Source organism: Lampetra planeri, chromosome 51 (assembly GCF_965212315.1).
Source record: "Lampetra planeri chromosome 51, kcLamPlan1.2.h2, whole genome shotgun sequence".
Taxonomy (NCBI): Eukaryota; Metazoa; Chordata; class Hyperoartia; order Petromyzontiformes; family Petromyzontidae; genus Lampetra; species Lampetra planeri.
The window spans coordinates 2062814-2090614 of record NC_136157.1 but is presented as its reverse complement, the minus strand read 5'-3'; the positions used below and the strand labels follow the sequence as shown (position 1 = coordinate 2090614).

Below are 27801 nucleotides of genomic sequence, written 5' to 3'. Positions count from 1 at the left end.
ATGACCCCCGAGCAGTACGGATTCATCAACACGTGCCTCAAGTCGCTGGTCATGGAGAAGTTCGGAGAGGAGACTTGGGAGAAGCTGCGGTGAGTGCTGCCCCCACTCACCCCTCTCCCCGTTCGTCAGACCGCTGCTGCTGCTCTTGACACATTCCATTCGGATGCACTGCTTTTTCGTGTTTCATGTGAAAATACAATAAAAAAAATTCTGATCAGTCTTTGAACGATTAAAGGCAGGTGAAAGAGGAAAACAACGTTAAATAATTGTCTTTCCAAGGGGCAGGTTGATTAAGCTGCGTATGATTTGTTGATGGGGAATCTGCCTGCCTGCTGCCAGTGGGGTAATGGATAGAGCTGTGCATTTGCAATCCAGAGGATCTCTGACCGCTCAGCCACCCATCCGACTCTTGTTTTATATTTATTATTTAAGTAAACTAGTAACAAAACGAAACAATTTCTATTTATTTTATCATATATCTCTTTTTGAGAAGCGACGTGGCTATCACAAATGATAGCTCAACGAAGTAGGCTTATCACTTGGAATTGTATAGCAGCCAAATGCTATGAATGTGTAATGTTGATTTTAAATATGGAGGGGAAAAAACCGGAGGACCCGGACAAAAATCCACACGACCACGAGAAAAGAGACACGCAACCTCCATCTATAGAGCAGGCGTCAGCGTCGGGATTGAACCCACGACCTCCTGTATACCAGGCAAGGTAGTTAACATCTCGCCACCGTGGAATCCTATGACCTTGACCCATCATCATCATTAGCCATGATCAATCTACTGCTGAATGAAGGCCTCCCCAAGCTGTCACCCACCGTCCCTCGCAGTCTTGCGATGCAACAATCCACTCGCGCTGATCCAACAGCTCCATTTCCACGGTGGACCGATTTTAAGATGCGCTCCTGCGTTTGGCTGTCACTCGGCTCTCCTCCTCGACCGGCCACCATCCCATCTCCTTGCCGTAGCCTGCGCGCACGTTGGTGGCCAAAACTTGGTGGCTCACGCGGTTCCCCTTGCGGTAAATTTGAGATCGGAAACAAGGAGACTTCTTCGTAATTTTGGCACACCGCTTGATGGCGCTGGTCGTTGTCGTTGTTTACTCTCCAACACACAACCGGTGTGCTAAAGTGTTAACTAATTGGCACGTTTTGTTTATGTGACAAACCTTACTAATTGGCTATGTGAGGTGGTGGCGGGTTAACAACACATTTATATGTACGCGATGTAACCCCCCAAAAATGTCTTTATTAAGGTTAAATAATTAACAGACATATTCTCAATTAAAAAAGTGCTCGTCCTATGGATGAACTCACACCCGCCATAGGAATGTAGAATTTACACCACTAGCCCAGGGCTGTAAACGGTAGATGAGCAACCAAAGCTTCAATGCTCATTCGATCAGGAAGTCACTTGCAATTTGACCGTCAAGCACGGGACGCTTTGTAAATTCACTTGTGGATGTAGGCCTCCCCCACGCTGTGTCAATCATAGGCGTTGTTCGACGATACTTCTCCAAGCCAGTCAGTCAGTGCGGGTGGCCTACGACCAGCCAGTCCAGTTACCACTCGCCACCGATGTGAGGCCACTGCTGATTGGCCGTGTCGGGTGGTGGAGGGTTACGACACATTTATAAATAACGCGATCTAAACCCAAAAACGTTGATTATGAATAACATTGGTCGCGAAAGCCTACGTGTTAAACCAAGCTCAGACGCGTCAGTCCATCGCACAGCACAGCACGCGCGCAAACCACGGCGCCACCGCTCCAGCGCTCTCTCATCATGACGACGGTGACGGTGGAAACGTCCTCCCACCTGCTCCTCACCCCCTCCCCACCCTGGGCCCTGTAGGACTATGGCGGAGACGCAGGATACCTTCATGACCTACACGGCCTACAACGACAACATCACCATGCGCCTGGTGACCGAGGCGTGCACCCTCCTAGGTGGGTGACCCACCACCCCCGAACATGTCCCATATTGTCCGGCACCCTCACCCCGGCCCAGTGGTGCAGTAACGACATCATCAGTGGCGTAGTAACGACATAATCAGTGGCGTACTAAAAACATCTTCAGTGGCGTAGTAACGACATCATCAGTGACGTAGCAACGACATCATCAGTGACGTAGTAACGACATCATCAGTGACGTAGTAACGACATCATCAGGGGTGTAGTAACGACATCATCAGTGACGTACTAAAAACATCTTCAGTGGCGTAGTAACTACATAATCAGTGGCGTAGTAACGACATAATCAGTGGCGTAGTAACGATATTATCCGTGACAAAGTAACGACATAATCAGTGACATAGTGACGTAGTGACGACATCAGTGGTGTAGTAACTACATTTAATACGTAGGCTTTCGCGATCAATATCCATAAGAGGTTTTTATTATGGGTTAGATCACCACTCGACACGGCCAACTAGTAAGGGTTGTCACGTAAACAGAAGATGCCAATTCGTCACTAGTACAGCATACAGTGGCCTAGTCACGACGTCATCAGTGGTGTAGTAACGACATCATCAGTGACGTAGTATCGACATCATCAGTGACGTGGTAATGACATCAGGTTAGGGGGGGTAATCGATCAGGTGGGGTCCCCAATACTGCGATTTGTCTCTTGGCATGGTCGCACCTCGAGGCTGTTCTATATCGCGGCTCCTCTTGGCCTAATCACATCATTGTTACGCTCACCGTCTCGAACGTTTAACGCTGTAGGGGGGCGCTTCGTTTTAAATGTTTTTGTTCTTGAGATGACACTTTATTGAAGACACGTTCACTTGACATCAGGCATAAACCCCCACTGCAATAGCCCTGAGTCTCCTGTGCATCTCCCCCTTATATACCAACACGAGGCCACGTCCCGCTTCTCGATCATTCTCGCTGACTCTGGACACTCACTCCGCCGGCAGACTCTGCCGTTCCGTTCCGTCACCTGACTACGCTCCCTTCTCAAACATCCTCGTAGCTACCAGTCCCTTCGCACTCAAAACTGATACCCCTGTCATTACCTCCCGTGGCCACCAGTCCCTTCGCGCTCACAACTGATACCTCTGTCATTACCTCCCGTGGCCACCATTCCCTTTGCACACAACTGATACCCCTGTCATTACATCCCATGGCCATCAGTCCCTTCGCACTCACAACTGATACCCCTGACACTACCTCCCGTAGCCACCAGTCCCTTCACACTCACAACTAATACCCCTGTCATTACCTCTCGTGGCCACCAGTTCCTTCGTACTCAAAACTGATACCCCTGTCATTACCTCCCGTGGCCACCGGTCCCTTCGTACTCACAGCTGATATCCCTGTCATTACCTCCCGTGCCCACTAGTGCCCTCGTACCGTAAGCTGACCTCCCTGTCATTACCTCCCGTGGCCACCAGTCCCTTCGCACTCACAACTGATACCCCCGTCATTACCTCCCGTGGCCACTAGTGCATTCGTACCGTAAGCTGACCTCCCTGTCATTACCTCCCGTGGCCACAAGTCCCCTCACACCGCATGCAGGCTCTATTGTCATTACACATACATCTCATATGGGTGTATCCTTCATTATTATTAAGAATACGTAACTCGAGACTGCACCTTGAATGTCCCGGGAAGGCTTCGAGATTTCCTCGGACAGTTACCTCCTCAGCAAGAGAGCGATGCTGCAGGGAAAACTAGAACAGGTGGCACGGTTTATATAAATTTGCGGAGCGAGCATTGTTAGCGAGCACCTATTAAGGACGTCACAGCACACCGAGTGGGTTGTGCGGCCAGCACCACACGCTGCGGTCTTTAATGTCGATACGCCACCACGGTTACTGGGGCACTTATTTCGGATCAAGGTCAACCCTAGGGGAGGCCCAGGTAAACCGCGACAAGGTGGCAACCCTACCGTAACCCTTGCCAGGCTACACATGGGGGCTTTGTCTGTGTTGGCCGTGCCATGTGTGACTGGGGGAGGTGGGGCACAGGGGTTGCCCCCGAGGTGGTGCTCCATCTGTTCGGGGAGTACTTCTTCGAGTTCTGCAAGCGCTCGGGCTACGACCGCATGCTGCGCACGCTGGGCGGCAACCTGCAGGAGTTCATCGAGAACCTGGACGCGCTGCACAGCTACCTCACCCTGTCCTACAAGGTGAGCGTGCACTCTCCTCACCCTACAGGGTGAGCGTGCACTCCCCTCACCTCACCCTACAAGGTGAGCGTGCACTCTCCTCACCTCACCCTACAGGGTGAGCGTGCACAAATTCGCCCGTTTTCTCATTGAAAATAGGTACATTTCTAAATGTCACTGTCCTGGTCACAAAAGCACAGTTTGTGGGGAAAAATAGGCATTTTGTATACTTTTTAGGCATAAGCAATTACAAAATAATAATTACTACCTAGGATCAAAAATTGTGTTAAATAGTGTAATCAGAGCTAACTGCAATGATGATTCTGATGATAGGTCAAGATGCTGTTGATAATCGTTAAAGATGATGGCAGGCAAAGATGATGATGAATGTGATAGGTCAAGGCAATATAATGTGTTTATATTACAAGTTGAAATTATTATTATTATTGTGTTTCTCATTTACAAAGCTAAGCATGTAAAGCCTATTTCTGCAGACATTTCCATACGAACGCCAGCCAAACCGGTTAGGGGCCGTCCATAAATGACGTCACGCGCCTGGGGGGGGGGGGGGTCAGACATTTGTGACGATGTGTGACGAGGGGGGGGGGTTGAGAAGTGTGACGTCACATCAAAATGCGCAACTTTAAATAATTATCAACAACACGTTCTACTTAATTAAGTTGACTTTTTAATAAATGTTTTCTCCTACAACATCAGAGTGCAGCGCCACATTAAATACGCACTACAATGACAATAGTTGAAAGCGATTTAAAGCATGTTTTATTTTGGGGGGGGGTAGAGCTTTGTGACGTCATATTTGAGCGGGGTCTGACTTTTTGTGACGCCGCGTGACGAGAGGGAGGGGTCAAAAATCGTGTGACGTCATTTATGGACTGCCCCTTAACACCGGTATTAACCGGGTTTATTTGTGCGGTTACCGGTAATGCAGCAGCAACAAAACCGGGTTTTATTGCACGCTTTTATTTAACTCACTCTGTCTGTTGTATCCACAACTCTGTCTGTTGTCGTATCCTCAAATCTTGTAACTCAATTTTAACCCACTTCCCAATGTCGTATCGACTGCAAACTTGGTATACGTATGTCATACTGATGACAATACTATATTCTATCAGTAAAAATAAATATATATGTTTCAGCAATCTTTTTAAATATTATGTTTCGGCTTGGGACGAATTGTACACGCTCAACTCACGTTGGCTGTAAATCACCACGGCCCCTTACGTTATGGCAAGCTTCAGGGCCACTTTCTGGAGTCGTGGAGTTCTGCCATTACTCGTACGCAACATTTCATTAAAGCGTGTTTTTTAAAAAGTATTTTTAAATATTACTTATTAACAACTCGATTGGAGATGCGAGCGGTCAGTCAACAAGCAGGCGGCATAGCGATCCATGAGCGAGGCCAGAGCAGGCAGCTCCTTAGCGCCATGACAAGGAGAATGTTGATGACTCGCCCACCGCCATCAGTAGAAGGAACAAATTCCCCCAAAACCTTGCCGCTATGCCACTCTCGATAGGTTGCCGAGAGCTGAACGGAGTCCCAAAGAACTCACAAACACCACCTTGTTGCGAAAGACCCAACGCAGAGGACCCCCAGGGGCATGATCTTCCGCGAAGCTCGTTGGTCCACCCCAAGCCGCGTTTGCACCGCACAAACCATGTCAGGTGCGGATACCTGACGCACAAATGGACCATTTGACAATTCTCCAGTCGTGGGCACGTGTGGTCATCCAAAACATATTGACGCAATGCCCTGATCCACGAGTAAGAAGAAGGAGACATCGCAGCGATGCTACACTCCGCTGCTCCCTGACGCGGTGATCTGAGCTTGACCCCCTCAATGTGAAATTGTTGGCTCTGCAGCTCCATCAGCTGCAGCCACACGGTAGAAGAAGAAGAGGAAGAAGTCTCGCGGGGTGTGTAGGGGGGGGGGGCTTGGTGAGCCGCTTATTGTCGAGGGCTCCTTGCTACTCATTACGCCGCTCGCTCAACTCGCCTCCCTCCCTCGCTCGCCCGCCCGCACTCGCTCTGCAGGCGGGGAGGGAGGGCAACAGTCCCCGTGGTGCCAGGGCCCCCGAGACCATGGAGCCGAACATCAAACGCCGAGTGGGGCTGGCGGGCAAACTCCGATATAAATCCCTTCTAATAGCGTGGCTGCTGGGCGTGGATAGTGCGTGCATGTGTGTGGGTGTGTGTGTGCGTGGGTGTGTGTGTGTAGGTGTGCGTGCGTGTGTGTGCGTGTGGGTGTGTGTAAGATGCTACAGCATCCCACGTCGGAGAATGAGGAGGCTTACCGCAGCCTTCGCTCGGAGGTTCGGAGGGCCGTGAGTCGCTGCAATGATGGGTGGTGGTTGCGGGTTGCTGAGGAGATGGAGTCTGCCTCAGTGGCCCGCGATCACAAATCCCTCTTTAATTCCATCAAAAAAGTAACCTGCAGCGCCACACCTATTACCATCATTAGGGGATCCAATCTCCGACCCCCAGGAACAGGTTTGCAAATTTGCTGAGCATTTCTGTGAGGTCATGGGGGAGGGGAAATCCCTCGGCCTGGATAACAACGTGGGACAAAGTGGAGATGATCCTGCTGAGGCTGTGGTGCCTCAAATATTGGAAGAAGTCACCCCCTGTGAGTGGCTGGCTGAGGTGTCATCTGTTGAAGTACTGAAGGTGATTCAGAGTCTGAGACCAGGAAAGGGAACGGGCAGAGATGATCTCCCAAGCGAAATGCTGAGGGAGGGTGGCGTTTGTGCATAGCCTGCTCTACATGACATCATAACAACAGTCTGGACCACTGAACGGGTTCCGCAGGACTGGAAGGATGCTCTGGTGGTCCCCCTCTTTAAGAAGGGGGAACGCACAGACTGAAATAACTACAGGGGCATCTCACTCCTCAGTGTGCCGGGAAAGGTCCTGGCAAGGATTATTCAACATCGCCTTGCTAGGCACGCTGAGGAGAAGCTTGCGGAGCCCCAATGCGGTTTCAGGAATGGGCGGTCCTGCACGGATGCCATATTTTATGTCCGTCTGCCACAGCAGAGGTGTAGGGAATTTCAACAAGACCTACATCTCTGCTTTATTGACTTTGTCTAGGCCTATGATACCATCAGTAGGCCTAGGCTCTGGGTTTTTCTTCATGCTTTCGGACCTTCATGATGGTGAGCGGGCCCGGGTAAAACTACATGACCGGGAGTCGGAGCCATTCGCTGTACACCTTGGGGTGCGACAGGGATGTCCTCTGGCTCCCACATTATTTAACATCTATTTGACCACGTAGTTCGTGAGGCCTTCAATAGCTGTACCGGAGGAATTTCTATCTGGTACAGATACAATGGGAAGCTGATCGATGCCCGGGTGTGGTCAAGAGATGGCTCCCTATTGCTCAACCATGTTAATGTATGCCGATGATCTGGTAATCGTTGCTCACTCAGAGGAGGAGTTGGAGGCACTGCTGCTAAGCCTGGAGCTTGCCACTAAGAGGTGGCGCTTTACCATCAGCTCCACCAAAACTAAGCACTTTCCAAGGTATGTTGTACCTTCGAACTCTCCACCCCCACAACTCTTAATTGGTGATGGGGAAGTTGTGGAGAAAGTGGAGAGTTTCCCATATCTGGGCAGTGTGCTTATGACCGGCTCCGGTTTAACAGCAGAGGTCTCACTCCGAATCAGTCCAGTGGCATTATCTTTTCATCGGTTGCATTACGCTGTGTGGAAGCTAGCTGGTCTGTCACTCCGCACAAAGCTTCAGGTCTTCTTGGCCACAGTCATTCCCTCCCTTCTCTATGCTTGCGAAACGTGGACCCCCCTAATGGAGCATCTTCACCAGTTAGAAACATTTAGGCTGGCCCGCCTACGATCCATCCTTGGTTTAACCAGTCTGGATTGTGTGAGGAGCTCGCAAATCCTTGAAAGATCTGGACAAAGTCCCATCGGTGAGCTCCTCTGGCAGGCAAGGCTGCGTTAGCTGGGCCATGTAACCCGCATACCCAGTCACCGCATGCCTAAACAGCTTTTTTTCGGCCGGATCTAGAGGGCTAAACGGGCGCGGCACGGGCTAGAGAAGAGATTAAGTGATGTGGTACAGGAGGATGTGGAGCTGAGTGGACTTGCCGATGACTGGTATCAGCGGTGTCAAGATCGGCCTCTGTGGAGGAGGCTCGTGAAGCACGCTACTGGGCAGTTGGAGGCAGTCGCCTGCCAACAACAACGGAGGGCGGAGGAGCGACGCTAAAGCACAGCAAGTTGGCACGGCAGGGGGCACAGGTGGTGCATCAGCCAGTCATCTCAGTCAGTCGACCCGCGGCACATGGGTCTGCCCCGTGACCTCCTGCCAGCGGGCGTTCGACACTTCACATGGCCTCAAGGTGCACATAGCCTGGCAAAAGCGTCGTGGTGACGTCACCGCCACTTAGTGGCGAATGGCGGTTGTTGTTGTGTGTGTGTGGTGCCGTGGGGAGTGGTGGTGTAGCGGTTAGCGAATTGCGCTACTTACCTGGCGACCAGAGTTCGATTCCCGCTCAGGGCCAAAATCAGTGACGATTTTCTGAACCGGTCTTGGGCCTCCCTTAGGTCGACTCGGCCTCAAATGAGTACCTGTTGCAATGTGTGAACATCCCCTCTGGCTGGGGAGACAAAGGCGGTCGGGCGCGGTGCTGGCCATCCACCCCCTCGTGTATCGTGCCGGCCTTCAGAGGTGTTCGCTAACAGCACTTGCCCCAACAGTCTGTTAAAGCTATACGGGAAGTCTTTGTGTGTGGGTGGTGACGCGATCCATGGGTGGTGTGTCTATCCCTCGTTGCACAAAGCTTCGCGATTCCAGCCCAGCGGGCCGCCCTGGATAATGCTGCGGGTGTATTAGCAAAACAATTAAACATCTATAAACACGTTTTTTTTTTTACCAGGTAAGGCCCACTGAGCTACGTAGCTCTTTTTCAGAAGTGACCTGGCCACACATGATAGCTCAACGAAGTGGCTTATCACGTGGAAATGTAAAATAGCAGCCATATACTCTAAACCAGTGGTCGACAACCTGCGGCTTCGGAGCCGCATGCCGCTCTTTAAGTACTGCATTGCGGCTCTTGAAATTCGAAAAAATGTCTCTTGTTATTTTGATTGCCAACCCCTGAACATGAGAGTCGAGTTTACCATGGAAGTCGAGTCCACCATGGAAGTCCACTTCATCATGGACGTCCAGTTTACCATGGGAGTCCAGTTTACCATGGGAGACCAGTTTACCAAAGGAGTCCAGTAAAAATGGGAATCCAGTTCACCATGGAAGTTCAGTTTACCATGGGCATGAGTAGGCAACCTGCTTTTCCGGATCAGCACGCGGCTCTTTAAGGAGCTGCTGCTTTGTGGCGGTTATTTATTGAGGACCACCACCGTCTCGTATTCACCGCAACATTGCAGCGGCTCTTGAAAATACTGAGTTTTTTTTTCTAATTCGAAAACAAAAAAAAGAATAGCTCTTCATTTCTCATTTTGGTTGCCCGACGTTTGACGTTCGCACGCTGACGATTGCCAGTGATGCTAATCGAGGAAGAATCCGCCACACGTGTGCCGCTGGTATCGCGTATCTGTCCGACGTTCGAAAGCCGTCCAAGCCAAGGCAATTGCGGGGGGAGTGCGCCTTTTGCTGTTTTTTAAACATTCCCTTTTTACACAAATGAAGAATGTGCATTTTTTTTGCCGGTTTGGAATCTCAAAATCAGCCTTTGATCTCAGAGCTGCAGCCCTCAGCCGTGACAGTATTTGGGTCAAGGCCGCGAGGCGGTGGTTAAATATTTGATCTCATTCATATGTATGCAAACGCGAGCGCACTTTATGCAGTATATCTCGTGTGAAGATAAATTTTATGCATTTATACACAGACGAAAGTGGCTCTGTTCGCCTTCTCTGGTCTGACACTGATGAGACCAGGCCCTAAAGAAGTCTGGTGTAGACCAATCAGTTTCAAAGACAATGCATCATTTATTATTATCAAAGCATGCTTTGTTTGCATGTTCACCACAATTATTTGTGGTTAATGCAGACATGATTCCTTGCAATAGGTTTCAGTTTGGTGTTTTAACATCTTAACACAATTGTTTATTTGCCAGAAAGGTTCAAACCTATTCTTATATTTTGAGACTGGCAAGGGCGGTCCCATGATGTAGCTGCTCACCCCGAGCTCTCAATGTCCTGACAGTGGCATTGTCTTTGTGCTGTTCGCCTTTTGGCGTCCTCTGGCCTAACGGTGTTTGAGACGAGGCTCTAAAAACTGCTGCCTCTGGTGTGGACCAATCAGTTTCAAAGACAAAGCATCATCTACTACCAGAGCATGTTTTTGTTGTTTGCATGTTCACCACAAGTATATGTGGTTGATGCAGACATGACTCCTTGCAAAAGGTTTCTAGTTGGTGTTATAACATCTTAACACACCTGTTTTATTGCCAGAAAGAGTAAAACCTATTCTTGATTTTTCATACTATGATACTGGCAAAAAAGGTCCCATGTTGATAGTGGCTCAATTCGTCTAGGTGAACGATCTTTTGTTCCAGCCAATAAAACGCTGCCTTTCAACTATCAACTTTGCACCATCACAATATAATATTGGGATGAATGCGGCGTCTAAATCCGACAGCATCTCAAGCCGCCGTGCAATGTACATACAGCATAGAGACAAAGATCAACATCAGCAAGGGGGGCTAAGCACCCCCTTGCTGATGGCTCAGCCCCCCCACCTCCGCAATCATTGAGCCAAGCAGTGGTGTTGAACTTCTTTCGCACCGTACGTAGCCAACCGTGCTAATCGGAGGTGCGGGGAAGGTGGTGGTGGTGGTGGTGGCAACACACGTGCGCCTGTGTGATCCAACGCTGTGGAGGCAGCAGCGAGGGCTTGGTGGATCACCGCCCACAGAGGGGATCGTGAAATCCTCTTCCTCCCGTGGGTGTGCGTCAAGGAGTGGCCGTACTCCTGGCTCAGCTAGGAGAAGGCGGTTCGCCAATCACGTGGACTCCACCCGTTACCTCTCTGTATGGGATAGAGCGTTTTGCCCTCGCACGAGTGGGTTCTCTCCGGGTGATCCGGTTTCCTCCCACACGCAAACACTCATTAACTGGCCGCAAAACAAGTAGAAAGAGAACCGCAGACCTTGGGAAATTGTTGGTGGTGCCGGCTCCTCACTCTGCGACTGCTACTGCTGCCTTTACGCTCGTCTATGGTTCCTCCTCCTGGCGCCTCTGAGTCGTCCTCTCTCTTTTGAGTCGTCCTCTCTTAGTCGTCCTCTCTCTCTCGGAGTCATCCTCTCGGAGTCGCCCTCTCTCTCTCGCTGAGTCGTCCTCTCTCTCTCTGAGTCGTCCTCTCTCTCTGAGTCGTCCTCTCTCTCTATGAGTCGTCCTCTCTCTGAGTCGTCCCTTCTGTCTCTGAGTCGTGCTCTCTCTCTCAATCGTCCTCTCTCTCTCTCTCTGAGTCACGCCCCTCTATCTGAGTCGTCCTCTCTCTCTGAGTCGTGCTCTCTCTCTCCGAGCCGTCCTCTGTCTCTGTCTGAGTACTGAAGGAGCCATCTCACCACGTGCATCTGTCGATCTAGAAACAATTTCAAAACTGTTTTTATTTTACCAGGTACGGCCCACTGAGCTATATGGCTCTATTGCAGACGCAACCTAGCCACAAATGATAGCTCAACGAAGTGGCTTATAATCAAAACGCCTGAAGTTGATTCTAAATGAAGAGGGAAAAATTGGCCCGGAGAAAAATCCACGCTCCCACGGGAAGAGATAGAGAGACACTGCAATCTACAAATATATAACAGGCGTCAAGGGTCAAGATCGAGCCCGACGACCTCCTGTATAGCAGGCGTGGGAGTTTACATCTCATAGCCACCGTGGCAGTCCACGTGGGCGGAGAGCCCTGGTGCAAAGTGGGGTGGCGGGGGCTCACGACCTGGCGACCCGAGTTCAATTTGGCCTCACGGTCACGGACGCCAGAGATGACTATCTGAACCGGTGCTGGGCCTAACCTAGATCTACTCAGCCTTAAATGCGTACCCGGTGAAGTGTGGGTGTAAACATCAGCCACTGAGGAAGACAAAGGCGGCCGGGGCATGCCACTGACCGCACACCTCCCCTTTGCGCCGTGCCGGCCTTCGTAGGTGCTCGCAAACCAGCGCTCGCCCCGACAGTCTGTTCAGGCTTCATGGTGGGGGTGTGGGAAATCTTTGTCTTTGGTGCGACAGGAGATGAACGCCCCGTCGTTTCGCGTCGAGAAGAGAGAGGACGGGAGGATGCTGCTGCATTATTACTCTGATCGTAAGGGACTGAGCCAGATCGTGCCAGGTACGGCGGCCGTCTGGACACGTTTTGCTCTTGTGCACCCAATACAGTGAATGAAACGTCGTGCTCAGATTGTGAATATGTGGCTTGGCTCTCCAACACACCGGTTAGTGCTGTACTAGTGACGAATTGGCACGTTCTGTTTACGTGACAAACCTTACTAATTGGCTGTGTCGGGAGGTGGCCGGTTTAACGACACATTTATATTTACGCGACATATCCCAAAAACAACCTGCTTTATGGATAATGTTTATATGTCCATGCTTTTGGGTGTGGAGTGAGGGAGTCAGTGGTTTGGATCTTATAAGATAAAGTTTAAGTCGGAGGTTTGGGTCTACAAGAGAAAGTTTAAGTCGGTGGTTCTTTCCTGGTTCTCAATCGTTCAAAAATGTAGAATGTTTATGGGTTTGGTTAAACAGAGTAAATTGTAACTTACATGCCTGTGCTTCATTTGCGTTTTCGATGATTTACCTTCTCACAAGAATCTGGCCACGTCTCGCACCCCCCACAAAGGGCATCTCGCACTCCCAGTAGGTGCGTGCACCCCAGGGGAATGGCCACTTGTTGAAGGGATGAATCCGTAAGCAAAGGAACCAGGGGGCGCACCGATGCTGCAGCTGCTAACGTGAAGGGATTCAAGTCAGAGTCTTTATGTGTGCTGGGGGAAGCCGATGAGCTATGAAGCAATGTTATTCACAGATGTCCAGTAGGTGTGGGTCAGAACGATACAACAACAAATACAACAACACGATCGGAGTGCAAAGCGTGGAAAATGTTAAACAAAATAACAAAAATAGATACAAATATAAGTAAACTTTTTTTTATCTTACCAGGCAAAGCCCACTGAGGTATTAACTTGTTTTTCAGAAGCGACTTAGCCACAAATGATAGCTCAATGAAGTAGCTTATCACGTGAACTCCCTCGCCTGGTATACAGGTCGTGGGTTTGATCCCGATCCTGATGCCTGCTGTGTATCTGTAATTTGTGGTGTCTCTACCCGTGGTCGCGTGGATTTTTCTCCGGATCTCTCCGGTTTTACCCTCCTTAGAATCAACATCATGGCGTTTAGAGTATTTGGCTGCTGTACATTTCCACATTGTCAGCCACTTCGTTGAGCTATCATTTGTGATCGCCAGATCGCTTCAGAAAAAAAAAATATCTACATAGCTCAGTGGGGCCTTACCTGGTAAAAGAAAAAAGTTTTATTACAAAAAAACCGATTGGGGTACAAAGTATAGGAAAAGGTAAGCAAACCATAAAAAATAGTTAAGTAAAAATCAACTAAGTATATACGTTGAAATTGCATAAGTGCACCAATTCCCAAGCTTGGTAAGATGAAAAAAACATTGTTTAGTTGTATTTGTATATTTTAAGTGATTTGTTTACCTTTCCAATACTCTGCACTCCTGTCGCGTTTTTGTATTGTTTGTTGTTGTAAAGTTCTGACCCCGTGGCCCTGCCGGACCATCGATGAACAAAGAGCGTCATAGTGCTCGCCGCGCTGCATTGGCTTCCGGTTGCTGAACAAATACATTATAAGGTCGCGCTCGTCACACACAAAGTGCTTACCACAAATGAACCACAATACCATTGACGGTCTCGTCAAGGAACATAAACCATCACGCGAACTGCGGTCATCTGCGTAGCAGTGGTTTTGGCTCGCTGTCGAACAAAGACGGCCACCGCATTGCGTGGCGCTTTCGGGTGCGCGTCTGTGGCCGTCGAGAACGCTCTTGCTTCCGATATTAGGAAGCCACCAGAGCTACGCACTTTGAAATAATCAAGATTGACAAACTCATTTCTTTAGAACTGCTTTTTGTGTTTATTGTCCTTCCGCCGCACCTCCGATTAGCATGGTCGGCTACTTACGGCATGAAAAAAGTTCAACACTCACACGTACATCGCCCATCGGATTTCCTCCAGCACAAGCGAATATTCTGATTCCGATTGATTCTGAACCTCCCCTCGCCGTCCGTCGGCAGGCATCATCGGGGCGGTGGCGAGGGACTTCTTCTCGAGCGACATCACCATGGAGGTGGTGACGCACAGCGAGGAGGACGAGCGCACGGGCAAGAAGGAGCACGTGGTCTTCCTGGTCACCCAGAGTGCGTGGAGCACCGCCACGATCGCGGCGGCGGCGGCAGCAGCGGCCGAGCGACAGAGTGTCGCAGAGGGCGGCCGCGGGGCGGCGAGTCCCGGCGTGCCGGCCACAACGCCACGGGGCAGCAGGAGGGAGGAGGCGGAGGTGCGTACCTCTACCCCCCCGCACCTCTCCACCCTCCACTCCTCCACCCTCCACTCCATCCCCCCACTCCACCCCCCCATCCCCCACTTTCCACTCCATCCCCCCAAAGCCCCCCCCCCACTCCCCCACCCTCTACTCCACTCCCCACTCCCCCACCCTCTAATCCACCCCCCACTCCCCCCCCCCCCCCACTCCACCCCCCACCCTCGACTCCATCCCTGGCAAATTCCACCCCGGGGCTACTCACGCTCCACCATCTCACACGGGGTTCGATTATTCCCATAGGCCCCATTGAATAGGAATCATAATTATTTACATTTATATTTTTTACCCTGGAAAAATTCGTGTGGATGTTGAGATGTGTAAACAAAACTAAAATCTACACGTGTATATATTTTGTCTCATGCGAAGGGATTACAGATATTTGTGAACGTGGCGTAGCACCTGCAGCCTGTTGACCCCGGTATCAGATCAGAATCTTTAGCTATCCTGGAGAAATCCGATGAACTATGAAGCTTTTTTTAACGCAAATGTCCAGACGGGGCACGACAAACAATACCAAAAACGATATAGCAGCGCAAAGTATAGGAAGGGTAAGCAAATCACTACAAATAAATACAATATACTCGCGATTATCCGCGCTAATGACAGGGACGACACTCGTAGATAATTCAAAATCGCGGATAATCCAAAATAAATAAGCATTTTCCGCAGTTCTCGATGCCAAACACACTAATGTAGGTGAAAATTATGTTTACGTTTCTCTGCCATCACAGTTTCGTGAATTAAAACTCACAAAATCAATGATTGGATAAATCACTCAAAATGAAGCACAACTGATGATTTCCATTGCTTAGCGATAACACTTTCCTGCTCCCGCGCAGAAGACTCAGCTCACTCAGTGGACAGCAGAGCCACGCCAATCAACATCAATCAAACTCCGCCCACTGCTGTATATATATATGCAACTACTGTACTGTAGAGCCGATCACAGGAATTTCTGTTTAACCGGAGCAACATATTTTTTCAGTTTAAGCACGTGACTTGCAATTAACATTTTCAAGAATAACAATGTATATAACTGTTTTTATATTATAAATTTTGAGCTCAGGGGAAACTCCGTGAGTTATTAATTTACGTCAAAATCTCAGCTGCACGGTTAATCCGCAAATCGGATAAACCGCACATGGATAATTATCGATGAGTGTACGTAAAATAGATAAACGTATGTAAGTTCAAATCGCGTAAGGTATGCCAATTCCCAAGCTTGTGCAAGTCAGGAAAACCACAGCGAGAACAGTTCCACGTGACATCCTGATCGCCCCGCTTGCACAGTGAATCAAACAACTCAAAGCGATCACCTGCTGCCCAAATGAGCCTTGCCACCATTGGCGCTCATCTCCCGTTCACAGCCCTGCTGGGGCCAGCGGTGGAAATTCCATATTGCCATGGCGGGGCGAGGGCTTATCCGTAGGACATCCTACTGTTGGCTTTGTAATACATTAGTCCCTCGGTTAAAAGTGACATCGGTTTCGACCAATGTCAAAAAGTTGACTCACGGTACCGTGTTTACGTGATAAGCACGGCAGTATCAATTTTGGCCAATCCGAGCGCTCGTAAGTGGGGTTGAACGCATGCCGTCAGCCAATCAGCGATGCCCATTTATGAGCGTTTAGACCTCAACTGCGTTTGTTGACGTTGCGTTTTCAGTTTTGGCAGTGTAAAACAGCTCTCTTGCAGACTCGATGATTTTTTACTTCACTTTCAACTTGTAAGTTAATTAACAGTGATTGCAATGTCCCCCTGCAGTGAATTCGTAAAAGTCAAAGAGGAGTGGAAAAGTAATTAGCTTTTAAGCAAAGTAGGACATTATTTACGAGCATGAAAAACCAGTGCACTTATGAGTGAGTCTGGCTTCAATATTCCTAAATTTGATTATTTCGGTTCACGGTAGTTTTCATGGAAGGCCACTGGACTGTTTTGCAGACTTTTGAGAGGCGACGTTTGACATACATTTTCTGAACGATGGGGGCCAACGAAAGCACGTTTCGTCAGTATTTTTCTTTTTTTCATTAAAAAAAACGCTCTTAACGCCGAACCACCCACGGCCGCTCGCGCGGGGCGATCCATCCATAGGCTCCCCACTCAAGAGAGTCAGTCGCAATGGGACCGCGACTGAGTGCGAACGGAGTGCAGAGAGATACCCGCTCAGCATTACGTTGAGAGATCGGACAGATGAACACGTGGATCAAAGGACGTATGCAGATTAATAAATTGTTAACCTAAAAAATATATATTTTTTAATTTTACCAAGTACGGTCCACTTCGCTATATAGATTTTGTTTCAGGAGTGACCTGGCCACAAACGACAGCTCAACGAAGTGGTGTATCACGAAGTGGAGTATCACTAGGAAATTTGTAGCAACCAAATGTCCTAAATACACGTTGATTCTAAATGTGGAGGGGAAAAACCGGAGGACACGGAGAAAAATCCATGCGACCACCACAAATATACAGCAGACGTCAGGGTCCGGATTGAACCCACGACCTCCTGTATACTAGATGAGGTAGTTAACAACTCCTAGCCACCGCTAGAGGATGATGTCAGATGGTTAAGAATAATAGCGGAATGGCAGGCAAAGAACAAAACGTCCACCGGGGGAGATGAAGCAACGAGCGTTGAAATCAGTTCACGTGATTGGTGCCGGGTGGATTGTTACACCGCAGGATTGTGAGAGATGGCGGCAGTTTAGGGGCTGGGGGGGGGGGAGGCCTTCATCCAGCAGTGGCACGCGAATCCGTCCATCGTGGACACATCGCAAGTAAATCCCACGGCAGGCGAGGCGAGCGCCTCTCGCAATCAGGAGGCTTGAGAGAGCGAGAACCTCTGGATCGCCTCGGCACGACTCTCCTCAGGGATCGGAGGAACTAAAGTGCACGGAGCGTCGCTTCGCGGACGAGGGCGGCGGCGCGCCGCGCCCAGCGAAGAAGAACCACTGGGAGACCATCCGGAGCATCGTCACCCTGGGGAAAGGTGAGCGGCCAGGGCGATCAGGGGAGTGGGGGGGTGGAGCGCTGCCCGGAGCGGGGAGTTGCCGGTTCCACTGCGTCGTTGTGCGTGGTGGCCCCCTCATTTTGAGTCGACGCCGGGGCCAGTGGGGTCTCTTCAGGGCCGTCCATAGGGGCGGGGGGTGCGGGGGCCCGGGGCAGTCGCCCAGATTCACCGTAACCCTTAGAGACGGCTGTAAGTCTCCGCGTTGGACACCCACCTCTAAAAGGTCAACTAAGATAAAGGGGGAACCCTGCAAATTGCTCGTTCGCGTTACGGCTGGCAGAAGGAGCCTCCACTTGAGAGGAGGGTAATTTAGCCTACTCCTCCACGCGGACCCACACTCTAGCCCACCACACACGAGCTCCGAATCGACTCGCTGTAGTGCACCCATTTATACTGCTGGTAGGACAGATTCAACTCATCCAAACAGTGTTTAACCACCACACTGCAGGCCACAACAACTTACTCACCCACACACTCAACACGCACTCACCCACCCACACACTCACTCACCACACTGCAGACCACAACAACTTACTCACCCACACACTCATCACGCACTCACTCACCCACCCACACACTCACTCACCACACTGCAGGCCACAACAACTCACTCACCCACACACTCACCACGCACTCACTCACTCACTCACCCACACACTCACCACGCACTCACTCACCCACCCACACACTCACCATGCACTCACTCACCGACCCACACACTCACTCACCACACTGCAGGCCACAACAACTCACTCATCCACCCACTAACCCCACTCACACACTCACTCGCCACCCACTCACCACACTGCAGTTCACCTCACTTCGATTTCTGCATCATCCCTCACGCCGCTCCGCTCTGGAATTCCCCGCCATCGTCCCCTTTCCCTCGAAGCCCTCGCACAGCAATCGCCTCGCTCAATTCGAGACGCGGCGTAGCACAACGCCCGCTCGACCACGACTCTGATAACGGTGCCGTTCGTCGCTCGCCGCTTCACGCGAGCTCACACCCTTGGCGCGCCGACACTCTGCCCCAGCGACTCCGCGAAAAAAAGACCAACAACGGCCGCCGGCGCTCGCCGGGGAGTCGTAGACCGAGCCTGGAGACGTGCGGACCGCTGACACCGCCGACGGCGAGGTGTCCGGCACGCTCACCGGTCACGGCGGCGTGCCGAGCCCTCTGACCGGCGCCGCGTTGCGTCTCCCCGGGTCGCCGCAGGGAGGCTGCTGAGGGGCTTCCAGGCCGTGTTCCCCGACACCCTCTGGGTGGACGAAAGGACCTTCTGCAACTCGTTCCCGTTCCACGTCGTCTTCGACGAGGAGGTGAGGCCGGAATCGCACGCCGGGGGGGGGGGGGCAGAGTGGGGGGGGGGGGGCTTCGATCATTAACCAGCAGCGTCGTCGTCATCGTTAGCCATGCTCCATCCACTGCTGAATGAAGGCTTCCCCCCCCGCCCAAGCCGTCACTGACGTCACCACCATGGCCTTGTGATGTAACAATCCACCCAGCACTGTGCTGATTTTATTGCTCCATCTTCCCGGCGGACGTCCTCTGGAACACGCGTTCCACTCCTTGCCTGCCCCTCCTAGTGGTGACGCAACCTGCCCAAGCACACTGACTTTTCTCGACGGGTTGAACGATGATACAGCTCTAAATATTTTTTTATTTAAACAAGTAAAGCCCACAGAGCTATGTAGCACTTTTTCCGACGCGACCTGGCTGCCACAAATTATAGCTCAACGACGTGGCTTATCATCACGTGGGAAATGTACAGCAGCAGCCAAATAGTCTCAACGCCGTGACGTTGACTCTAAATGTTGGGAGGGAAAAACCGGAGGGCCCGGAGAAAAATCCACGTGACCACGGGGAGAGAGAGAGACACCTCAAACTCCAAATATATTGTGTAGGCGATGTCAGGGTCGAGATCGAACCCACGACCTCTACGAGGTGGCAACCCTGCACCCCCCCTCCCCCGCGCTGTGCACGCAGCTGCGTGTCAAACAGGCGGGCGTGAACATCCAGAAGTTCGTGCCGGGCCTGCAGACCATGGACATCCGCCTGGACGAGTACTTCACCATCGGCCACCCGGAGGTCACGTTCACCATCGAGAGCATCCGCAAGTTCATCAACAGCCAGTTCGTGCTCAAGACCCGGCGCGAGATGCTGCCGGAAGCTCGCAGGAGCCAGCCCATGCTGGACCTCCGAGGTGAGAGGCGCCCGTCGGGAATGCCCCGACCCGACCCGCCATCGTTGTCGCCTCCAGCATTCGATTTTCGATTCGGCCGCGGGGTGTGGGGGGTGCTGGGGTGCCACGGTAGCTTGGATATGTTAACTACCTCGCCTGGCATGCAGGAAGCCATAGGTTTGATCCCACCCCTGACACCTGCTGTATATTTGGAGTTTGTGTGCCTCTTTCTCTCTCTCCCCGTGCGGATTTTTTTCCACGTGATAATATAATTAGCCACTTCCTTGAGCTATCTTTTGTGGCCTGGTCGCTTTTGAAAAAAAATTATACAGCTCAGAGACCTTTATCTGGTCAAATAAAAAATTGTTTCGCTAAAAAAGTATTTGTCTGCTGCGATCAATTTCCACGAAATAAGCCACTTCGTTGGGCTGCTAGCCAGGTCACTTCTGGAAAAGAGCTATCTAGCTCAGTGTGGCCTTACCTGATATGATGAAAAAATCGCTAGCAATAGTTTAATGATGGACGTCGGGCCGCGCAGGTCAGATGGTGTGGATGGAGGGGTCGCGCTCGATGCTCTACCTCTGCTCGCCTCTTTTGCGCAGCCTGGAGGAGCTGGAGGAGCGCCAGCTACACATCTCGGACATCGCGCCGCACGATGCCACACGGGACCTCATCCTCCTCAACCAGGCACAGCGCAACCCCCCCCGCCCCCACCACCCCCCCGGCAAAGCCGATCCACTCTCGGTGCGCCAATGGGATCCCACAGCGGAGGTTGGCCCGTGCATCATCTCCTGTGTACAGCCCTGGGCCAGTGGTGGAAATTCCGCCGGACTTTCATTGTTGATTTCTTCCGCAAAGTGGATACCCATTTTAGTCACCTCGGAGGGAGGGAGTAATGATGGGCTGAGTCAACACCTCCCCAACCTGGATTTGAACTCACGACGTTCTGCGTGTGAGCCGCTCGCTCTAGTGCTGCACAGCCACCTGGCTGCGCTGATGATGTTTGGAGTGAGAATATTAAAACTAAACTGTTAAAAACGTATTATTTTACCAGGTTAAAGCCCACTTAGCTATAAAGCTCTTTTTCATAAGCGACCCAGCCACAACTAACAGCTCAACGAAGTGGCTTATCACGTTGACATTTATAGCGGCCAGATACACTACACACACGTTGATTCAAAATTTGGAGGGGAAAAAGCAGAGGACACGGACAAAAATCCACGCGACCGCCATGGGGAGAGAGACACGCAAACTAAAAAAATACAGGCGTCAGGGTCTGGATCAAACCCACGACCTCCTGTATACCAGGCGAGGTAGTTAACATCGCGCCACCGTGGCACCACATTTGGTGCCCCACTCACACCGATCTAGAATATAATAGATCCGAGTGTTTGATTCGGTGTTTGACCGCTTTTGGCTGGCAAGCTGAAGACAATAACTCTATCAAATTCACAGACTGAGACTTAACAGAGCCACACATGAAGATGGAAGGAAACAGGAGCAGAGTAAGAGAGAGAGAGAGCCATACGGAGGGACGGAAGAGGGAGAGCTGTAGAAGGACGAGGAGTGAGACTGAACGAAGCAGGACCATGGGCCGGGGAAACAACTCGATGGCCAAAATGCACTGAGGAAAGGCCATATGAGACAGGAACTCCGGGGGCGAGATATTAACTACCTCGCCTGGTATACAGGAGGTCATGGGTTTTGAGCCAGACCCTGTTGTATGATTGGAGTTTGCGTGTTCTCCCTGTGGTCGCGTTAATTTTTGTCCGCGTCCTCCGGTTTTTCTCTCCACATTTTAAATCAAAATCATGCATTTAGAGTATTGGTTGCTATACGTCATGAATCTTAATCTCTGGTGAAGTCGCTTCTAAAAAATAAAAGAAAAATAGCCCAGTTTAGTTTTTTTGTTTAAAATGCTGACTCAATTAACACTACTCTCCCACTCCCCCTTCCCTCCTCCCCTCATCCCCCCCACCCCCCACCTACCCCTAACCCCCCCGCCCATGTCCTGCGCTCCGTCAGCAACGTCTGGCCGAGATGGAGCTGTCCACTCAGTTGGAGCGCAAGAAGGAGGAGCTGAGGGTCCTCTCCAAGAACTTGCAGGTGGAGAAGAAGAAGACTGAGGCCCTGCTGTACGCCATGCTGCCCCACCACGTGGCCAACCAGCTCAAGGAGGGCAAGAAGGTGGAGGCGGGTGAGCCGCTGTGGCCTGCGTCCGACGGACGGACCGACGGACCAATGGACCAACGAACAGACCAACGGATGGACGGACCGACAAATGGATGGATCACTGCACGGATGGACGGATTAATAGACTTATGGACGGACAGACCAACGGGCAGACGGATGGATGGGTGAGTGACACCGACTCGTAGCACATCTTAACCGCCGCTCTGTGCCGCAGGGGAATTCAAGGTCTGCACCATCCTGTTCAGCGATGTGGTGACCTTCACCAACATCTGCGCCGTGTGCGAGCCCATCCAGATTGTGCACATGCTCAACGCCATGTACATGCGCTTCGACCGTCTCACCACCGTGCACAACGTCTACAAGGTGAGCTGCGGCGGGCGCGGTGAGCGTCTCCCGCCCGCCTGCTCTCTCGCCATTCTGGGTTGTTTGTCGTGGCAAATTTGGACTGTTACGCTGGTACACGTGGCCCACTCTTATCCGATAACTTACCAGGATTGTTTGCGTGAATCACAAGGTACACGTTTACCCGTTGATACATCCGCGGTATTAACCAGGGCGGCCGGCGGGCTGCAACCCTGCTCGGGGCTCGGTGTTGTGACCGTGGACGGGCGGGGGCGGGCGGTCGATGTGGTGGTGGGGGTTGCCTGTTGCTGTGGTGCAGGTGGAGACGATTGGCGACGCGTACATGGTGGTGGGCGGCGTGCCCATACCCGTGCCGTCGCACGCCGAGCGGGTCGCCAACTTCGCCCTCGGCATGGTCCTGGCCGCGCGCGAGGTCACCAACCCGGTCACCGGCAGCGCCATACAGGTTATTTTGTCGCGTCATGTCGTTGCCCGGTCGCATGCGCGATGCTTCACGCATCGTGAACCAGAGGCACGCACTCGGGGAACTCGGGGAAGACAGCCAAGGGCCAGCACCAACAATCGCCCAAGCTCTGCGGTTCTATATTGGTGCCCCTTGCCGACTCCGTTTAGTAAAGAGTTGTGTTTTTGCGCACGTCGTGCGAGAGGGCAACGCTTAATCCCCGTACAGATGGGATACAGATGGTATGATCAGCTTCGTAGTGAGCAGTGTTAATGGAATCAGCGTTTTATTTAAATTCACAGTCTTCGTCTAACCTGTGGAATTATAGCCTAGTCTCAGGCTGTGGATATTGTCTAGTCTGATACCTGCGAGTCAAGTCGACTCAACCAGCCAGATAGTCAAAATACTCTCATTACCCTATGCCACTCTCCCTCCAACATGATCAGGTGAGCCAATCAGTGAACCCGGTAATATTCTAATATCCTGTACACATACAACCAATCACTACTGCGCTGTGAACCCGGCATACCGAGTTCGACGTTCACGGTGAATAGTAAACGCGCAGTATTCACCGGAGCGGCCTGCCAGAGCTGAACCGCGCACCTCCACGACAACCGGCGAACGCGCCCATCACGACCACACATGCAGTGCGCACACGCAGTGCACGCCACGCATGGTTTACACACACGTGGTGTACGCACGCGTAATGTTGTGTACACACGTGTAGTGCACAAATGCGTTTGCGCACGCGGGCGTGTTCTACGCGCGCACGGTAGCAAACCCGTGTCCGCGCCGCTCTCCTCGCCAGATCCGCGTGGGGATCCACTCGGGGCCAGTGCTGGCCGGCGTGGTCGGGGAGAAGATGCCGCGCTACTGCCTATTCGGCGACACGGTCAACACGGCGTCGCGCATGGAGAGCCACGGCCTGCCCGGGAAAATCCACCTGAGCCCCAGCACCCGCGAGTGAGCGGCGCCGCACGCGCCCGGGAAACAACGCACACAGCAACAACACCGCTGCCACCAATCGGAATTGAAACAGTTTCAGAGTACTCTGCGTGTGTATGTGTGTACGTGTGTACGTGTGTAATAGGATCGGTGGCGTAGTGGTTAGCGTGCTGCGATACGAACCCGGCGACCCGGTTCGATTACCGCCCACGGCCAATACCAATGACAATTATCTGAACCGGTCATGGGCCTCCCCTAGGTCGACTCAGCCTCAAATGAGTAACCTGGTGCGGTGTAAAAACCACGCTACTGGGGAGACAAAGGCGGTGCTGGCCACGTGTACCTTGCTGGCCTCTGTTAAGGCTATACGGGGGATCTTTGTTTTTGTGTGTGTGTGTGTGCCATGTCCCGTCTCAAATATGTTAGCTGATCGTGGCTTTCCTTCCCATTCAGCTCTGTTCGTGAATATTTATTCAACAACTCTGCATGGGATACTTCCTCCCAGTGGCATCCAGTCGTTCAAATTGCTCACGAAGCAACCTAATTCTTGCGGTACTTCCCTGGCTTCTTGCGGTACTTATAATGTTCCCGGTCAAAACCACGTTTATGTACGTACGTACGTTGAACTTCTTTCGCACCATACGTAGCCAACCATGCGAAGTGGAGGCTGCAGGCGAAGGACAGAAAACTAAATTATAATTCAGGAATGAAAATAAAAATTGGACCGTGACACCGGCACACAATGTCCTACGCTTTTTTTAAATCGACGTCACAGCACGACAATGACATTAAACAATGACAATGTTGATGTCAACGACGATGATAATGCCCGGCCGAGTGCGACGTTGACGAGCTCCCCCCCCACCCCTCGTGCATGGGCTCCAGGGCCCTGCAGGACAAGGAGTTCGACGTGGAGGAGCGCGGTGAGATAGAGGTGAAGGGCAAGGGGCGCATGTCCACCTACTTCCTGCTCGGCAACCGCGCGGCGGGCGAGCAGGAGATCCTGGGCCGCACGGGGCCCCTGCCCATGGCCGACGCGGGCGGCGGCGCGGAGACGGCCACGCACGCGGACGGTAGGTGGCTCGCTCGCTCACCCCCCACACGATCGTCACCGCGGATCGCTCGCTCACACATGCACGCTCACACATGCACGCTCACACATGCACGCTCAAAATGCACGCTCACACATGCACGCTCACACATGCACGCTCACACATGCACGCTCACACATGCACGCTCACACATGCTCGCTCACACATGCACGCTCACACATGCACGCTCACACATGCACGCTCACACATGCATGCTCACACATGCACGCTCACACATGCACGCTCAAACATGCACGCTCACACATGCACGCTCACACATGCACGCTCACACATGCTCGCTCACACATGCACGCTCACACATGCACGCTCACCGCGATCGTCACTGAGGATCACTCGCTCGCACGTCAGTCATATCACCGTGCTGGTGAGATGTTATTTCCATCGCCTGGTATGCAGAAGATCGTGGGTTCAGGTACCGACCCTGATGGCTGCTGTATATTTGCATCTTCTTCCCCCCCGTGGTCGCGTGAATTTTTGCCCCGGGTCCTCCAGTTTTTCCCTCCACATTTAGAAACAGGCTGCTATACATTGGCACACGATGATGAGCCACTTCGTTGGGCCTTACCTGGTAAAATACAAACATAGTTTAGTTTTAGTCAGGGAAATATCACAGCAATGGTGGGAGCGGTTAGGGGGGTGGTTGCTCTCCGTTAATACCGGCCCGCTGCGCCCGAGAGACCGGCTTGACTGCGGTGCCCCCAGAGCCTGAGTTCGGACCCAGGCTATCAGTGCTGTGACCTCGGGGGCCACGGGGTCACCTCCGGACGTGGTGCGCGTGTGTCCTTTTTCTTTTTTTCTTTCCTTCCGCTAGAGGGACCGGACCGGTGGAGCGTGCCCATGAAGTACTCGGACTCAGGGGACTCGACGTCGCACCTCGGAGGCGCGGCGCACTCCTCCCCTCTCCGGTCCGGCACCGGTGCGCGGTGATGCACCACAGCACCTGCGCCAGGCTAGGTGCCCTTTGAGGCTCTCGCGGGAAGTGTGGCAGGCGCGCTGCTGGCAGGAGGTCACTGGACGGGCCCGGGGTGCTAGGGAGTTAACTGCCCGAGACGACTGGTATATGACCTAGCAATGTCCCCAATACCAGGTACTTATTTGAGGCTGAGTCAACCTAAGGGAGGCCCAGGACCGATTCAGAAAATTGTCAATGGTGTTGGCCGTGAGTGGCAATCGAATCCGAGTCGTCATGTTCGTAGCGCAGTGCACTAACCAGGGCACTACCGCTCCCCGCTACTAAGACAAAGGTCCCCCCGTATATACTTTAACAGGCTGTGGGGGAAAGTGCTGTTAGCGAGCACCTATGAAGGCCGAAATGGCACACGAGGGGGTGGGTGCTGTTTGATTAACACCATACCAGGTACTCATATTCTTGGTTCTTTCGTTAAAGTCATGTAGAAGGGAAACAATAAAATAATAAAAGTATAAAACAATAAAATTATCACGACGTTTCGATTGCAATACAAGCAATCATCATCAGGTGTGAAAACCACAGTAAGAAAAAAATATTGCTGTGGTTTTCACACCTGATGGTTATATTATTGTTTCCCTTCTACGTGACTTTACCAAAAGAACCAATAATATGAATACCTGCAGTCACGAAAGCTTTAATTTAAAACCGTACCAGGTGCTCATTTAAGGATGAGTCGACCTAGGGGAGGCCCAGGGCTCGTTCAAATATTCGCCACTGCTATATTGCTCGTAAGCAGGAATTTAACTCGGATCGCCAGGTCCGTAGCAGAGCCCCGCCACCGATAACCCTAACAAAATCCCGACGCACACACGACTCTCCAGCTGGGACAACTTTGCTGTGCTCGAGTTTCCACAGACCGCACCTGCGGGTACTCCTACCTGCTCCAATGCGCCTGGCAAACGTGAAATAGTCGGCTGTAGCCCCCCGTAGCCGGCGCTTCCTCTAGCGATTCACCTCGTGGAGGCCCTTCCCGCCAGCAGTAGTGAGGGTGTTCAATTGCAGTGCTGCGACTTTATCTCCGCACCAGCTGACCCAGACTCCATTGTCTTGGGACTCCGGGTAAGGTTTTGAGTCTTTGACAAATTATATTGGTAAATAACCAAAACAAATAAGCAGACTGTATGTCCCCTTTCTCTATTTATCTCTTCGTATGATTAAAACATTTTTTACGCGTCCCATCCACCACACGACCCTTGGGAGTGGAATTACTTTTTAAACCGGCAGCATCGGTTTAATATGAAGCAAACTCTGGACTGCTTTTAGACACTCAGTGTCTCAGAGTCAGGCTTGTTTACAGCACATGTATCTCTCCAGTGCAGAGAGGAGGCATATTGTCTGATTAATTCGTTAAGTTACTTATATTCTCCACAGTGACACAAGTGGCGATGTCGTGCTGGTAATATAGACATACATGCAAACAAACATGCTCTGATAATATAAGCATTGTCTTTGAAACTGATTGGCCTACAGGAGAGACAGGCTTCTTTATGGCCTAGTCTCACCAGCAGTGTTGGACCAGAGAATGCCAAAAAAGGACAAAACAGTACAAAGACAATGCAAGTTTCAGAACAGCTCGGGTCGAGCAGTTATATCTATCGGACTTTTAATTCAGTCAGTGGTGCCCTGCTGATACCGCCGATGGCTGCGTGACACAGGAACGCCGGCGCGGAGTGGCCAAAGCCGTGCGAGTCTCCACACCGAGCCCTTGGCGGTCGGGCCGGACGGGTCAGACGGGCCCAGAGTGACCCCGAAGCCCCACGAAGGCCCCGTGGAGGCAGCGACGAGGATGAACGGCTCCGCTTCCCCTGTCGACCGCCACTCGCGCCTCTGCTTGCTCCTCTGA

The 27801-nt window shown here is 51.7% G+C and overlaps 1 protein-coding gene across 1 annotated transcript; it reads left to right on the top strand.

The window, feature by feature from the left end:
- On the top strand, nt 1–27801 carry LOC144734549 (guanylate cyclase soluble subunit beta-2-like). The gene is made up of 16 exons (XM_078616795.1): nt 1–89; nt 1863–1957; nt 3982–4142; nt 12353–12452; nt 14433–14695; nt 17639–17729; nt 18967–19070; nt 19738–19954; nt 20472–20620; nt 21959–22130; nt 22341–22489; nt 22788–22934; nt 23740–23894; nt 24762–24949; nt 25800–25904; nt 27614–27801. The coding sequence occupies exons 1-16, from the start codon at nt 1–3 to the stop codon at nt 27799–27801; spliced, it is 2373 nt and encodes a 790-aa protein (XP_078472921.1).

Excerpts from the sequence above, each read along its gene's own strand:
- LOC144734549 (XM_078616795.1), top strand. The coding sequence starts at position 1 with ATGACCCCCGAGCAGTACGGATTCATCAACACGTGCCTCAAGTCGCTG. Across the intron at positions 4,143-12,352 it reads ACCTCACCCTGTCCTACAAG|GAGATGAACGCCCCGTCGTT; the intron begins GTGAGCGTGCAC and ends TTGGTGCGACAG. Across the intron at positions 12,453-14,432 it reads ACTGAGCCAGATCGTGCCAG|GCATCATCGGGGCGGTGGCG; the intron begins GTACGGCGGCCG and ends GTCCGTCGGCAG.